Raw genomic sequence first — 12,249 nt, forward strand, 5'->3', positions numbered from 1 at the left:
ATTTTACATTATGGTAATGTTAGAACTAAACAGACATTAATTGTAAGCACTTTCACGCAAATTTAACACACAATGCAAAAATGCCAAACAGCAAAACTTTTTCGTTTGACCAAGGAAAAACAATGAAGTTAATTAATTTGTTGTATTTATTTAACTTTTATTAATTTCATATTGTGTGTCGCACATATTTAGTATTAGATTTGTTTACTATAAATATTTTGCTACATTTAATAATATATTTATGTATATATAAGCTCTTATATAAATAATTTATCAATGCTGTACTATGGCAGACTATTTATATGAGTACAATTCCAATTACATTAATTAGTGATATATTTTTTTTTGTTATTTTGTTTTTTATGTATTTATAAAAGGAATAGATTAAATATAAGAATAATAGGCAGGTGGCAATAAAGGTGAATTATAATTTAAAAATAAAATAAAATTTAATGTAAAAGAATAAAATAAAAAGTCAGGCGCAATCGCAGTAATAAAAAAACTAATATACTCTGTAGCAACATGTTACGAGAGTATAAAAAAAGAAATTACAATTTTGAATTATGCTGAGAACCGGCATGCAGGAATACAAATAGCATACTGAATAAATTTAATATGTATATATTAATCACTGATTTTAGTACAACAAATATAGCTGGAGCAAAATAAGTAACCGATTCAACCTTTCATTGTACAAGTATATTTATTTTTTAAATATATATTTATATATTTATTATATATTTATTTTTTAGGTACATTAACTGATTAAAGAAAGATGATTTTAGATGTGCTTTTTACAAATTAACGAATAAATTCCTATACAACAAGCGGTTAACGTAATTTTCTTTTATGATTTAAGCTTTCTGATTCCATTGCGCAAAAAGTTTTAAAAAAAAAAAATTGCTTGCTCAACTTTTAAATTTTGTTACAACATCGTAATTCGCCAAAGTTAGTAGAATACTTTCACTGATTGACTATCTTAAGGAGGTATTCTAGTCTAAATACATATGTATTCATGAATTTAGTTAATTTTTAAAGTGTCGTAAAAAAAATGCAATCAATCTTTTTAATATCGACTTTTTTATCAGTTATTTATTAATGTTACAAGAGTACAGAAAAAAATTTAAAAATTTGAAAAACTGGCAGCTGATGAAGTGGGGGTCTCAAAAAATTGGCACATAAGCATACCCACTATTTCAACCCTCCTAGTTAGCTAAAATGAAAACAAGAAGATTATCAATCTGCAATGATGTCGCAATTGTATAAACTACGAAAAACGCATTTGAAGTTGCACGTTAAGTCTTTTGTTCGATTAGACCCAGCCGAACCAGTTTGGAGACCAGGTCAGTAAAATGTCTATATCTCCGAAAATAATTGAAATTTTCAAAAATCCTCTCGTACACATATTTTTAAACAGTTAAACTTTGAAAATATGAAAAAAAAATCGATTTATTTGAAATTATACACTAGAATATCCCCTTAAAGACCTATATTTTGCATTTGATGTTAATTAAAGAGTTTTGCGTTAAACTTTTAAGAAAACATTAACAATTTACAAACCAAGTTTAGGTGAACAATTATCATAATGTTAGCTTACAAAAATTCATAAACGATAATTTCAAAAAGGAAATATATGTATAAATATGTATTGTATATATGTACATTATATAGTTGTTAGTTTACAATTTATGCATTATTTTTCTAGGTTACTTACAAGCTCAAATCGAATTATTTTCTTCGGGTAAATGCACAAGCTTGTGTGTTACGTGTCAAGTGAGTGTCTAAATGCGCATAAGCTTATGCTTTTAACATATTTATTATATTGCAATTTAACTTGTTTTTTGGTAAATTTGTTGCTTCTTTTTATTAGCTTTTAACTTAAAATATTTTTAAGTTTACTATTTTTAACATTAACAATACGATTAGTCAATGTCAAACATCTAGCCAGTCATATAAATACATATGTATGTATTTCTGCAGATAAGTTGCAAACATTTAACATACAATTAGTTTAGTTTGTGGCAATATCTGTTGCTTAGTTATAATGTTAATCTACTAAAACAGTCTTATTAAGAAAACAAAAACTATGAGTTATACATTTGCAGATATACGTACGTATATGCACATGCACATATAATTCATGAATTTTTATTTGTATAATTACTTGAAATTTTTATTATTCACTTAACATCACTTTAATTTTCTGCATTGGCTATTTCAAGTGTAGCGCAACTGCTTTTATATAACTATTCGAAAATAAATATCTAAATAGCCTGCTTATAAGCCTGAATATTATAAATATTTTTATATTTGTATAAATTTACAAATTTTTTGTTATTTATTGGTTTAAATACAAAAAAAAAGGACTGGGTATACATGAAAAATGAAAAAAGCCGCGAATGTTGCATTAGTTTAAATGTATATGCATAATAATAAAGTTATATGCGGCATATTTTGATCACTTTTGTGTAAGTTTGATTGCGTCTGCAAATATGAGCCTGCAAGCCACATAGCGGTTAAATCACCGACAGCGCTACCAGAGATTTCTGCCAAAGTTTCTTTGAGTTTTTTAAGGCCCAATCGACAATTCTAACAGAAACTCTAGTGTACGTGGGTTCGTTCTTCCCTTTCTTACGCAAACACTTTATGAGTTGCACGTTGTGTATGTGTTAGTTAACGCGCAAATTCTCTCAGTATATTGGAATTTCGGTAGCCGTGACTCGCTGGCGTGTAATTACATCCATATATAAACATATGTAAATGTAAGTGTGGAGTTGCGAATATAATATAAAATAGCTTCATTTGCTTTTGAGCGCACAACATAAGTAATTCAATAAATGAACATATTATATTGGTGTGTGTTGTTTAATGATATGCGAAAGATATGCTCAAATGCTGCATGTTTGCTTTTATAATTTATATTGCTGCTGTGAGTATGGTTGTGGTTGTTGTTGTCGCCACTGTTGATACCGTTGTTGCTGTTGCTGTCATGTTAGTATCATTTACATCTAAAACTTTGGTAAAAGTTTGCTCTTCCCCTAACTCTGGATTGGCTGATGTTGTTGCTTTTTCGTTTGCAATAAATTTTCGCTCCAAGTCATCACTTTTGTTGCTTTTACTTAGCAAACTCTTTTCGTTTTGCTCTTGCTGCTCTTGCTGCTGTTGTCGTTGTTGCACAGTTGAACTATTTACTTCTTGGTGGAAACGATTTCGCCGCAAACTTTTCACTTGCTCCATTGCATCAATCGCCTCGCTCGTGCCGGCTTCTGCTTCGCCTTCAGCGTTGCTGCTATGGTGTCGCAAATGTTGTTGTCGATAGTAGAGCTCCTGTTGTTGTTGCCGATGGTAGTGATGTTGTTGTTTCCATGGTTTACGCTTCAAATTTGTATGCGTCGACCACCTGTTTAGGAAGTTAATTCAATTTCATTGCATTTTTTCTCATTTTCATTAATAGATATGAGTTTACGGTACTCACTTTGATAGTTTTCTTCGCTTGGCCAGCGGCTCATCATAGTCTAGGCGACTGGAAATAAATGAACTGACACCTGAAGCGCTTTGTGCAAGACCTGAAATACAAATTAATGTGTGTAATTTAAAATTGTTTTGAATTAATTACAAGATAAATTAAAAAACTAGAAACTCAAAGCGTTGGTGGGATTACATCTTATTAAACAACAAAAAAAAACGTTAACTTCAGTTGCATCGAAGCTATAATACCCTTCACAAATACACAAGGTTCCTTAGAAGAACTTGATTCCGATCGTTCAGCTTGTATGACAGCAATATGCTATAATCATCCGATCTGAACAATTTCCTGGAAGGCGCCATTATTGCCTTAGATAATGATCCGTTTCAAACTTCGTTCCATGCAAGAACTTGATGCCGATTGTTCAGTTTGTATGGCAATATCGGCCACTCCGACAAACGACCAGCATTTTGGTGAGAAACGGTGATATGCTAAATTCGAAAGATCGATCTCAAAAACTCAAAGACTAGTTCGCAAATAGACGGACAGATGGACATTTAGCTATATACATCTAAGCATGTACTAACCTTGTTTTCGTTTGGTGCCCCTTTGCAGTGAGCGCACTGCACTTTCGTTTTGTTGTTGATGATGCTGAATCTGATGCCGTTTGATTGTACAGCCCTTTCCTCGACAGCCCTTCAGCTTCTCCAAAGTATCATGCATATACGATTTCTCTTCGCTTGTTAGGGTTGATGCTCGATTTTGGGTTTCAAAGGGATCTAAAACGATGCGTAGTGAAAACAAATATGACATTATGAAATAATATTTTAATATTGTTAAGAAAATGTACGATAGTTCAAAATAGTGCATTATGCAGGCAACTATGCATTTTTGAAATATTCGCATTTTTTGCTTTGATATTGCATTGATTCGTGAGTTTGATACAGTTACAATTTACAAAACTCTAAATAATCCGAGCGCTTCGCCGACAACTTAAATGCTTTTAACAAAAATCGTTTTATTATTCTGTAAAATAATTTGAAACATTTTGAATTTTCTTATATCTCAAACTTTTTTTTATGCTCTATTTGCTCACCCGACTAAAGTAAAGCTTTATGGCAACCATAATATTTCGTTATGTAAGTGATGCAACACTTATAACTCACCAATTTTTAAATTGTAAAATGTTATCAGTCCAGTCGTGAATTCACAGTATAAATAATTGTGTGTTGCATTTATAGTGCGCACACATGAATAAGTATTATTGTTGGCATTCATACAGAAGCAGAAAGGACTATCATTCCAAAGCGGCGCCGTACGCCAATGCATATTATCATGTGAGAAACAGTTCATTTTCTCCGAAAGACATTCCTTCTCCAGACGTGCCTTCTTAATACGCTTGCGTTCCTTTTTGCGCTGACGCTCTTCCTTTAGCTTACGACGTGCCTCACGAGCAATTTCCTTTGAATCCGCATAGCTATAATGAGGAATTGATATTCTATAAAATTGTTTATTTTAAAATGTATTTATAACTGAATTTTACGAACCTCCCTGTGTCCGGTTCGCAATAGCATTCAGCTGGTTGGCCTTTTTGTTGCTGAAATGGGTCAGCATTATGTGCGTTGCCCAAGCCCGTGAACATTTCCTTTTGACCAGCATTGCTAAGCGATTGTTCGATGCCATGTGGTTCTTTAGTGGTAGCTGCACAAGTAAAATAAGTCAAAGGAACCACAGCAAACAAAATTGATTATAAATGCAACGAGCTTACTTACCCTCACTGCTACTGGAATTGACATTGACATCTGACGGTGAATTTGTTGTGGACCACTGCAAGCGTATCATTGTAGTGGATGTTGTTGTGGCAACATCATTTATGGCTGTTTTGGAATTAATTGCTGTAGTGTTCACAATTGAATCTCGGTCTTTGGTTGTCAACATTCGAGTGGTGGTGGTTGTAGTTCGCATGCCGTTCATTGTTCGCATGGTTGTTGGTCGCGTGGTCGACGATGATGTCGATGATGTGTGCACTGTTTGCGGTACCGTTACATTTGGTGTTTGAGGGCGACGTCGTCGCTGTGTTTGTGTGTGACCGCCATTTTGACTGTTATTGCGACCCTGAAAGCGACTTTTGCCAAAAGGATTCTTACTACTATAGCCATTCGTGCCACCTCCACTTCCATTATCACTGTTTATATCATTGCTGTATGTATTTGCCACACCAATTTGTTCTTGTGCAAAATAATTCATATCGAATTCGCGCCCTTCTAATGGTTTATCGAAGCGTCGTCGGCTACTGCCGACAGGCAAATGTTGTCGCTGGTATGTACGGTGATTGAAGCCACCACGCTGATACACAAAATTGTTATTGTGAACACCACCACCACCACCGCCACCATTGCGACGACGTGCTTTCTGCCTTCGCCCCAAGTAATCTGATATATTGTAAGGCAGCTCCTCACCATGCTCTTGATCTTCTACTCTATGTCTGTTCACACTACTACCACTTGTGCGTGGCACATAGTCTCTGTCCCAATACCTTCCTGAATTGTAGTGCAATTGTTGCTGTTGCTGCTGGCCCTGTTGTTGTTGCTTGTTCTCGCGCATCTGCTTCTTAATATCCTTCAGATGTGTTATTTTGTCCTTGAGCACTTTGATTAGCATATCAATTTGATTACGAGACTTACGCCACGTCTTTTCGTCATCGTAAATAACATCGGAGCAGTTGACCTTACCCGTTTGCGACTCAATGTAACAACGTGTGCCAACACGACCCCCCACCTTGGGAAACTTACCACTGCGTACGAAGCCAGATGCCGACAATGTAGTTGTAGAATTAGGTTGCTGTGAGTCATTCGGCGCGATAAATTTCAATTCCAGTGTTTCGAGTGTGTTTTGTATTTCCTGTATAACTTTGGAGATCGCATCGTTCGATGAGTTGTGACCCACTTTTCCACCTTCACCACCATTTACGGCGCCACTGACCGAAGAAGGTGTTTCGAAGAAACTGGACATCAACTCCCGTTTGATACGCTTCGATTTCGTCAAATGCTCTTCCACAGTCGAAAGTGTGTCTTGTAAATCGAGCAATTCTTCCATCTCGTATGGCAGCTCTGTATGGAACACTTCATTCAAATCGGAGTGTACATCTAATGAGCGTTTGTTACGGCGTGAAAATTTTGACTGATTTTGAGTTCTGTGTACAGATAAGAATAAAAATTATGTTATTCGAAATATCTACTATAGAATTTCCAAATTCTGTACATAAATAATTTTCTCAACTATTTTTTCAAAAGTAAGGGATTAAAGTAAGTAGTCAGTTTAGGTACGTATGAAACTTTACCTTTTTCGAATACGATCGCCTTCGAAATAATTACGGTTCGTTTTGATTTTCGTATAAACAACACCTTCGGGAGTAAAGCAAGCACAATTGCGTTTAGTGTCCTTCTTTGAAAATTTAGATATTTCTTCGAGATGATGCTGAAGCTGTAACTAAAGTATGACAAATCAGTTCATAATAATAAACTATTTAAAGTTGATTACAAAAATATTAGATAATTGACTGAACAGAAATTTATGTAGACAGTTAATCCATAAAGTACAAAAACTAAAATATTATTGTCACTCACATGAAATTTACACTTGTGTTTCCGCCAGCGACCATCCTCATTTACACATTTCCACTTCTGTCCCGGGCGACAATTTTCCAACAAGGCCGGATCAGAGCATTCGGAATTCAAGCGCATCATTTTCGTCATATATGGCGCCATTGGTAGATTATTATCGAACTGATCCTGCTGTTCCTGCTCTAAACCTTCTTCCTGTGTTGTTTCCTCTTCTGCATCATCTTCTATATCTTCATCTAAAACACCTGAAGAAACATCATCCTCAGTATCTGTGTCCAAATCATCTTCAGCATCATCTTTTATTTCCGTGCCCATTCTCCCTTCTGTAATAATCAATAATTGCAAATAATATAAAATATACGCTAGGTATTTCTAATTACCTCTTGCAGTTTCTGAATCCACGTCTTCTTCGAATTCGGGCTCTTCACGTGATTCCAAATCTATAAGATCTATTAACGAGCTTGCTGTTGTATTGTCATTGAACGGTGACTCGTTTATAAAAGTACTATTCGCTAGTCGCATATTTTGCCGATCGGCTTGCAGCCGTAAACGAGATTCTGCGATTTGTTCGGGTGTCTCACGCCGCCCGGAACTCTCAATTAAAAATGTATCTGGCCACTGTTCGCGTACATTACGCTGCCGACTGAATAATAGTGGTAAGATGCTGCGTCCATCCATATGCTGGGGCGTTGAAACACCACCAATATCTAAGAAAGTGGGGGCTAAGTCGACATTCAAGACGACTTCGTCCACACTGCGTAAAGGTGTGATAAGTATATGAATAACCGCAAGTTCGTTTATTAAAACTTACACTCTTGCTGGCTGTATACCTGGTCCTCGTATTAGGAAAGGTACACGTACGTCAAACTCGAATGGGAAGCTTTTGCCCTTTATCAATCCGAACTGACCCAAATGATAGCCATGGTCGGATGTATAGATAATATATGTATTATCAAGTTCACCTAAAGCTTTAAGCTCATTGCAGACACGTTCAACAGCAACATCTACACTCTGTAAAGTTTGTAGTCGCTTTGTCATCAATAGATTCGTGAAGCGTTTATGAACTGGTTCCATCGGTTGAGTAACGCGCAGTATCCATTGTTTGTCTGGATTGGGCGCGTGGTCATAAGATGGTGTGCTATTTGTATAATTATACTTAATTAATTTCAGGAATACGTATATACATATATCTATTAGGAATAAGTGAACTCACTGATGTGTCGTTACATTGAAGAAGAGATGACTATACTGTGGCGCTGAGTCTTCGGGACCATGCGGCGCTGGGAAACTCATAGTCAACATCACAGGTTTTCTTTGGTTTTGCTGTTTCGATGATCGTAAAAATGCGATTGAGTCATTTGCTATCAAATCTGGATAATAGTCCTGTGAGAAATGAAAATTTTGTTAACAGAACCTCATAAAGTAACGAAAACTAATAAAAATGGTTTAGTCGTTTGACAATATCAATTTTCAAGTAATTATTGTATTGGTCTTGCGATCCTCGACACTTGAAGAGTTTGGCTGAGGCAATTAATAGATATTGAAGTCAGCGGTTTAACAAGTACAAATGTTACCCGAACCATATGGAAAGTGTACCACGTGTTTAACTTAATAATTAAATATACCTTTGAATACTCGAATCCATGCTTGATCTTCTGCCCATTCATATTGATGCTGTAATTATAATATTTCGAGTTCATAATGAGACCACCCCATTCCCGCCAACCTGGTGGGATGTACGATCCGTTGTACTTGTTCAGATACTTGCCAAAGTACCCAGTGCGATAGCCCGCATTCGAGAGATATGTGGCGAAGGAGCGAGTTTCGTGCGTGGCCTGCCATTGTGGGCTCGAGCAGTTGTCGTTGTTGGTGAAGACCATGTGATTATGCACGTACATGCCGGTTAGCAATGATGACCGCGCCGGACAGCACATTGGCGTAGTGGTGTAAGCGTGCCGGAACTCAGTGCCGCCATCTCGTAACCAACGTAGTGTACGCGGCATAAAATTCAAAGAACCCAACTCGACGTCCTGGTCATCGGTGAGTATTAGAATAATATTTGGCTTACGCTCACGTGCCGGAAAAGCCGACGAATCACGTGAGTCACGTGAGTAGCGTTTGTAGTACGCAGAGGACGAAGCATCGGATGAGAACGACGCAGGATAATTACCGCTACCGCTGAGGTAACTTGCAGCATATCCACCAACTGCGGGATTTTGTGTGTGGCCGCGATGCTGACGATGTTGACGAGAGTGCTGCTGTTGTTGATGATGAGGCTGCGTATGCTGTTGCTGCTGGTGTTGATGTGTACGATGCTGATTCGACCTGTCTGGTCCATCATATGTCTGCTCCAACTGGCTACCTTCACGTTTTTCGCGTTCATGCAACTCATGTCGGCGATGCTTGTGCTGCTGTCTCCGCTGCTGTTGATGGTGCTGATGTTTCCGATTTTGTTGGCTATATTGCTCATATGTTTTATATTCATCTCGCAAATCATCATTTGCGTATATGCTCGCGGTTGGTATATTCTCTTTGGCCGCTGCTGTCGTCAGCAACAAATTGAGCATAAATATCAGAGAAATGGAGGCAACAAGTGCAATTTGCTGTTTTCGCTCCGACTGCATTTTGTTGCTGCTGTTATTTGCAATTGCAGTCTCAAGTATATTTTATTACCACTATCACAGTCTCATTCGGACAATATTGTATAGTTATTATTATTCAGAATCGATCCAAATTGGCATAATTTTACGATTATTTATCGGACACACAGTACTACGTCATTTTGACAGCTTTATGGAAATTTCATTAGCTAGAGCAATTAATAATGGAACAAATGTGTGTAGTACTTGTATTTATTTGAGTTTGTCTCATGACCCGTTTAAACTGCAAAGATTAATGGTAAGATATATAAACAATAAACGATTTGTATTTATGAGACAATATTTGATACAATAACACGAGAACAGAATGCCTAAAAAATATTTCTTTGCCAAAATATTTGTGCGCTATTTTTTTCCTAACAGCAGATAAAATTAGAAGATTATGTCGGGATCTAAAAGTTTAAACTCTCTCAATTTATAAGACCACTTATTAAGGCCAGAATGTTTCCGGATATTGTAAATAAAACGAAAAATTTATATATAAAATTGAAATTAATTTTCAAAAATTCAAATTTTCAAAATCAAATTTCAATCAAATCATTCACAACTACAGCTCCGTGCGATGGCGCATTATCGTCATGAAAAATACATGAATTGTTGGCCCACGCCTCAAAATGCTCAAATAATATACTTTATTGACCGTCTGACCAAACCGCGAATATCAACAAAAAAAAAAAAAAAAAAACAATTTCCGGAAACTTTCTGAATGTAATGTATGCCAAAAGTAATGAGTATCCGATATTTGAAATATAAACAAAGACATTAAATAAGTTCCCATGAAAAGTAGACTGTGGCTCAAGCTCACTCAAGAAAGCAAAAATGAGGGCAAAGCCTCGCGCTCGCTGAGTAAATAAAAATATAAAGTAAATAAAAATAGTCAACTTATCAATAGAAATATTACTAATGACGTATTTATCTCATGAGATGCAGTTTTCAGACATTTTTGGCAGAGTAGAGTTTCGATTAGGCCCGTTTACTGTTAATTGGTCGTAATAAGTTAGTGAAAGTGTGGCGATTTAGTTTCTCACATTTGAAATAATTTCGCTTGGGTATCCAATTCATTTTCGGTAGGACCTAAGATAACGAAATTTAATTTAAACAACTTGGCAGTAAAATAATCTTAAATTTGATTACAGAAGACGTTTTAACCTTTTAAATCTTCTCAAAGCATTATGTCATTGTGTTTGGAACCACACTTTCTGAATTTATAACATGACCGAACTATCAATTACTACCATAAGCCGAAAACAAATTAAAATCAACGACGATTACTAGAAATGGGTGTGCACAATAAAGTGACCACAGACATTTGAAGCCTTTTAGCAGATTTTGCTCACAAAGCAGCACACATAAAATTTTATTGTAATAGTACGTATATATGTACGTGCCTGGATCCTTTCAAATCACTGAATCAATTTCAAAAAATTGCAAATCTCCGTCAATTGATATTGACACTTTCGTCGGGCTAATAACACCCGAAATGGCGACATTGAAAACGCTTTTGCGTATACTTTTTTTTAGCCGCTCACTGTTCTACATTTCACTTTCAATTTCAGGAATTCCATGCCAAATTGTTCACTCCTTTATCATAAATATTAAGTGTCGGCATGTGACCTTGATACCATCTACATATAAAGCCCTGTTCATTAAATATTTTCACTTTGGCAAGCGAACGAGCGCTTAAGCCAAAAGCTCGAGCAGCATTGTACTTGAACAATAGAATAGACGTTCAAATGCAACCCGATGCCGCATGCCACTTCGTTTAAGTATGTTATTACGTTAACGTGAGTGTGAAAGTGTCTTTATATGACCACCTACAGCTGGTGAGCAATGAAATAGAAGCCGTAAAATTCATTAAATTTTAAGTGGCCTCCGAATGGTTAATGACATGGGAAGACATTCAGCGTTATAACTTGAAAGTATAAATTAAAGTGTTTCTATTTCAATGAACTACCACTGTATTTTGTACTGTTCGCACAATAAATTTCATTTCATTTTGGTCCAGCATAAACTTTTCCTTCTACACATTATTACATAACATTCCTTTTGTAGGCCAAACTGAAGTGTGGAAATGCTTTTCAAGAATGTCCGCCCTCATTGTCGTTTCCTGCTGTTAAGCCTTTGCTTGCGGTTGTTGCTGCAGCTGCTATAGAGTCATTCTATCACATGGAGACATGCGTTATGGTGAAGGCGTTGCAGTGTCAAGCAATTCACATTTATTTCCCGCCTTTTACACTAACAAAAAACACGCATGTGACATTGAATAGGAAATATTATAAATGTGTGTTCATATAATGCAATTTGCACTTTCGTAAAAGCGCACACCCAGCAATAAATACAGCTACTTCAACAGGAGTGTGCTAGGAAATAAATTTGTGCCGTTATGCAAGCTAAGTCATACAAAATATTTTTTAATAGAAAAAAAGTGAAAAAAACTTACATTTCTCTAAGTTGGAGAATCGTCAACAAAAGACAAATATATAACTAGTTTTCTTGTTAG

The 12,249-nt window shown here is 36.0% G+C and overlaps 1 protein-coding gene across 10 annotated transcripts in view; it reads right to left on the minus strand.

Annotated features, from left to right (window-relative positions):
- Positions 1 to 136: 136 nt before the first annotated feature.
- Sulf1 (Extracellular sulfatase Sulf1) overlaps positions 137 to 12,249 on the minus strand; it is a 79,895-nt gene continuing 67,782 nt past the window's right edge. For 9 of the 10 annotated variants that reach the window (XM_036377455.2, XM_036377450.2, XM_070111786.1 and 6 more), the window contains 12 exons: positions 8,715 to 9,972; positions 8,303 to 8,472; positions 7,901 to 8,227; positions 7,470 to 7,843; positions 7,093 to 7,412; positions 6,807 to 6,955; positions 5,239 to 6,659; positions 5,014 to 5,167; positions 4,633 to 4,943; positions 4,054 to 4,245; positions 3,476 to 3,566; positions 137 to 3,400 (listed from right to left, as the gene is read on the minus strand). In XM_036377455.2, coding sequence (XP_036233348.1) covers positions 2,917 to 3,400; positions 3,476 to 3,566; positions 4,054 to 4,245; positions 4,633 to 4,943; positions 5,014 to 5,167; positions 5,239 to 6,659; positions 6,807 to 6,955; positions 7,093 to 7,412; positions 7,470 to 7,843; positions 7,901 to 8,227; positions 8,303 to 8,472; positions 8,715 to 9,713 — 4,992 coding nt within the window. In that variant the 5' untranslated portion in view covers positions 9,714 to 9,972 and the 3' untranslated portion in view covers positions 137 to 2,916. The remainder of the gene's footprint in view (positions 3,401 to 3,475; positions 3,567 to 4,053; positions 4,246 to 4,632; positions 4,944 to 5,013; positions 5,168 to 5,238; positions 6,660 to 6,806; positions 6,956 to 7,092; positions 7,413 to 7,469; positions 7,844 to 7,900; positions 8,228 to 8,302; positions 8,473 to 8,714; positions 9,973 to 12,249) is intronic. The other variant, XM_036377460.2, reaches the window with a different exon arrangement.

This window comes from Bactrocera oleae, chromosome 2 (genome assembly GCF_042242935.1).
Source record: "Bactrocera oleae isolate idBacOlea1 chromosome 2, idBacOlea1, whole genome shotgun sequence".
Lineage (NCBI taxonomy): Eukaryota > Metazoa > Arthropoda > Insecta > Diptera > Tephritidae > Bactrocera > Bactrocera oleae.